This window comes from Lichtheimia ornata (assembly GCF_029851405.1).
Source record: "Lichtheimia ornata isolate CBS 291.66 chromosome Unknown scaffold00271, whole genome shotgun sequence".
Classification (NCBI taxonomy): Eukaryota; Fungi; Mucoromycota; class Mucoromycetes; order Mucorales; family Lichtheimiaceae; genus Lichtheimia; species Lichtheimia ornata.
In genome coordinates this window covers 2,005-4,792 of record NW_026695590.1, presented here as the reverse complement: position 1 = coordinate 4,792, position 2,788 = coordinate 2,005, and the positions used below count along the sequence as shown (strand labels likewise).

General features: G+C 45.9%; 1 protein-coding gene across 1 annotated transcript; it reads right to left on the bottom strand.

Moving 5' to 3' along the window:
* Window positions 1-2,422, bottom strand: O0I10_013151 (uncharacterized protein; the record flags this gene model as incomplete). The annotated part of the gene is made up of 1 exon (XM_058492972.1): window positions 1-2,422. A coding segment is annotated over one exon (2,422 nt), but the record flags the coding sequence as incomplete, so codon positions are not given.
* Window positions 2,423-2,788: the final 366 nt, after the last annotated feature.

Here is a 2,788-nt window from a genome sequence, read left to right as displayed (position 1 = left end):
GCTTAAAACGGCGTTTTGACGCAATAACAGGCACCTTTTGCTCGACATTACCCCCCGCCGAAACTATTGGTCGTCCTCGAGCAATGAGGGAATCGTGTTGTACATGTTGCAAAGGTGAGCCACAAGAGTCATCAGGAATGGTGTCTTGACCAACAAGCTTATCAACTTTGTCTTCTTCAGGGGCCAAATGCATACGTGAACGCCATTCTGCGCGTGTTGTCCTTGGGTCAAACCATGGTGTGGTGGGTTCCGTGTCAAAGTTAACCTTGGCTAGTCGATCCACATGTACCCATGAAGCTAATGGTTGCCCTTGAATGGTCTCCAACTTGTAGGTTCCAAAGTCTTGGTTCTTGGCGATTACAACAAATGGTCCTTTGTAACGTGGCTCAAGTCCATATCGTCCTTCGTGTGTCAGCTTCACATAATCACCAATATCGAAATCCAGAATGTTAAGTGCCTTATCCCATCGCTCCTTATCTTTTTGACTAATAGCTTGCATGCGTTGTGTAGCGGCAGCACGAACTTGATCCACTTTTTCCAACTCTTGAGCTGTGAGCTCTGCCATGGCACGAGGATCCTTGAGGGCTTGGTCTGATATGTATGGTCTTAAAGAATCACCTGGTAAGATAGGATCACGTCCGTATGTCATAAAGAAAGGACTATAGCCGGTTGTATGGTGGGTTCTGATTCGACACGCAAATAGTGCTGCATCCAAATACTCATCCCATACATGGAGTGCGCCATTGACATACTTCCTGAGCATCGCCTTGAGAGTACCATTGAGCCTTTCACACTTTCCATTGGTACGTGGGTGGAACGCAGACGTTAACTTGTGATTAATCTTGACCCTTTTTGTATAATGTGCCAGCACCTTGCTTGTAAAGTTCGCGCCACGATCAGTGAGGATTTCTTTTGGACACCCGAATCGCATCACAATCTCTTCGTACAAGAAATCAGCAACAGCCTTTCCAGACGCCACATGTACAGCTCGTGCGATAGGATAATTGGTTGTATAATCAACGGCTACGAGAATCCATCGGTTTCCATGCACAGTCCTTGGCAGCTCCCCTATGAAATCCAAATGCCACCTTTCAAATGCTTGAGGAACCGGCAATGGGTGCATTGGATCATGGTGTATATGGTCTTGACGAGCATTCATTTGGCATGATGGGCATATCGACAACCAGTCTTGAATATCCACTTTCATCGTTGGCCACCAATACCTTGTACGCATCAAATCGAATACAGTCCTTCCTCCAGCATGACCAAATCCATCATGGAACATCTTGACCTTATCGGCACGTGCAGCAAACGGCAAATAGCGGACTTCTTTCATCATCGAGTCATCATCACCTTTCTTCATCCTCACTTTACGATACACCTTGTTGTCATGAATCACAAAATGGTCCTGCTCCTGCTTGAGAAAATCATCCACCTCCTTTGGCAACTCCTTCGGCTTGTTCAGATAATACTGAGGCCAATCTTGTCGATGGTCATCCGGCAACTTGTTCATGCTTGCATACAAATATTGTGGCTCCAATGTCTTGTCGCCAGCTTCTGCATCATAATCCTTGCGCGAAAGAGCATCAGGTACGTCATTCTCCTTGCCCGGCTTATATAAAATCTCAGGATCGAAAAGTTCCAACTCATTCATCCATCGTATCAACCTAGGTGTTGGCTTTGCTTGTGATCTCAAATACTTGAGCGAATTGTGGTCTGTGAAAATCTGATATGGTCGCCCCTCCAAAAAGCATCGCCAGGTCCTTAAGGCATGCAACATTGCCAACAACTCCCGTTCCTGTGCTGGGTAATGATGCTCTTCTTTCGACAACTTATGAGATTCGTATGCTAATGGATGCCACCTTCCTTCATCATCTTGCTGTAGCAACACTGCTCCTACTCCAACATCGGATGCATCGCATTCAACCCTATACGGCTTGCTGGTGTCTGGTGCTTGCAACACTGGTGCGCTCATCAACTTCTCCTTGATCATATCGAAGCTTGTTTGACATGCATCATTCCATGTGATTGCTCTTCTTTTTGGTCCGGATCCTTTGGTAAGATCAGTCAATGGTGTGGCAAGGCTTGCAAAACAAGGTATAAAACGACGATAGTGTTGAGCAAGGCCAATGAACTGACGGACTTCTTGTACGTTTGTAGGTACTTTCCATCCTTGTATTGCTGTCAATTTGCCTTCTGCTGGTCGTATGCCATCACCTGAGACTCGAAAACCCAAGAATTCCACTTCCTTTTGTCCAAAATGGCACTTCGATATGTTGGCATATAGCTTTGCATCCCGTAGCTTCTCCAATACCATCCTCACATGCCGCAAATGATCATCCATCGACTTGCTGTAAATAAGTATGTCATCCAAGTAGACAAGCACAAAATGGTCGATACAATCTCCAAGGACACGGTTCATGAGGCCTTGAAACGTTGGTGGTGCATTACACAGACCGAAAGGTAACACCAAGAAAGAGAATTGCCCGTACCGAGTATTAAATGCTGTCTTAGGAATATCTTCCTCCTTGATACGAATCTGATGATACCCTGATTTGAGGTCCAAACTTGTGAAAAACGTTGCTCCTTGAAGCCGCTCCAGGCATTCACCAATTCTTGGGAGAGGATGTTGATTTCGTATCGTCACCTTGTTCAACGCCCGATAATCAACACACATCCTCATCGTCCCATCCTTCTTCTTTACAAACAATACTGGTGCCCCCCATGGAGATACGCTTGGCTTGATAAGTCCCAGCTTCAACAGCTCATCCAATTGGCGACGCAACTC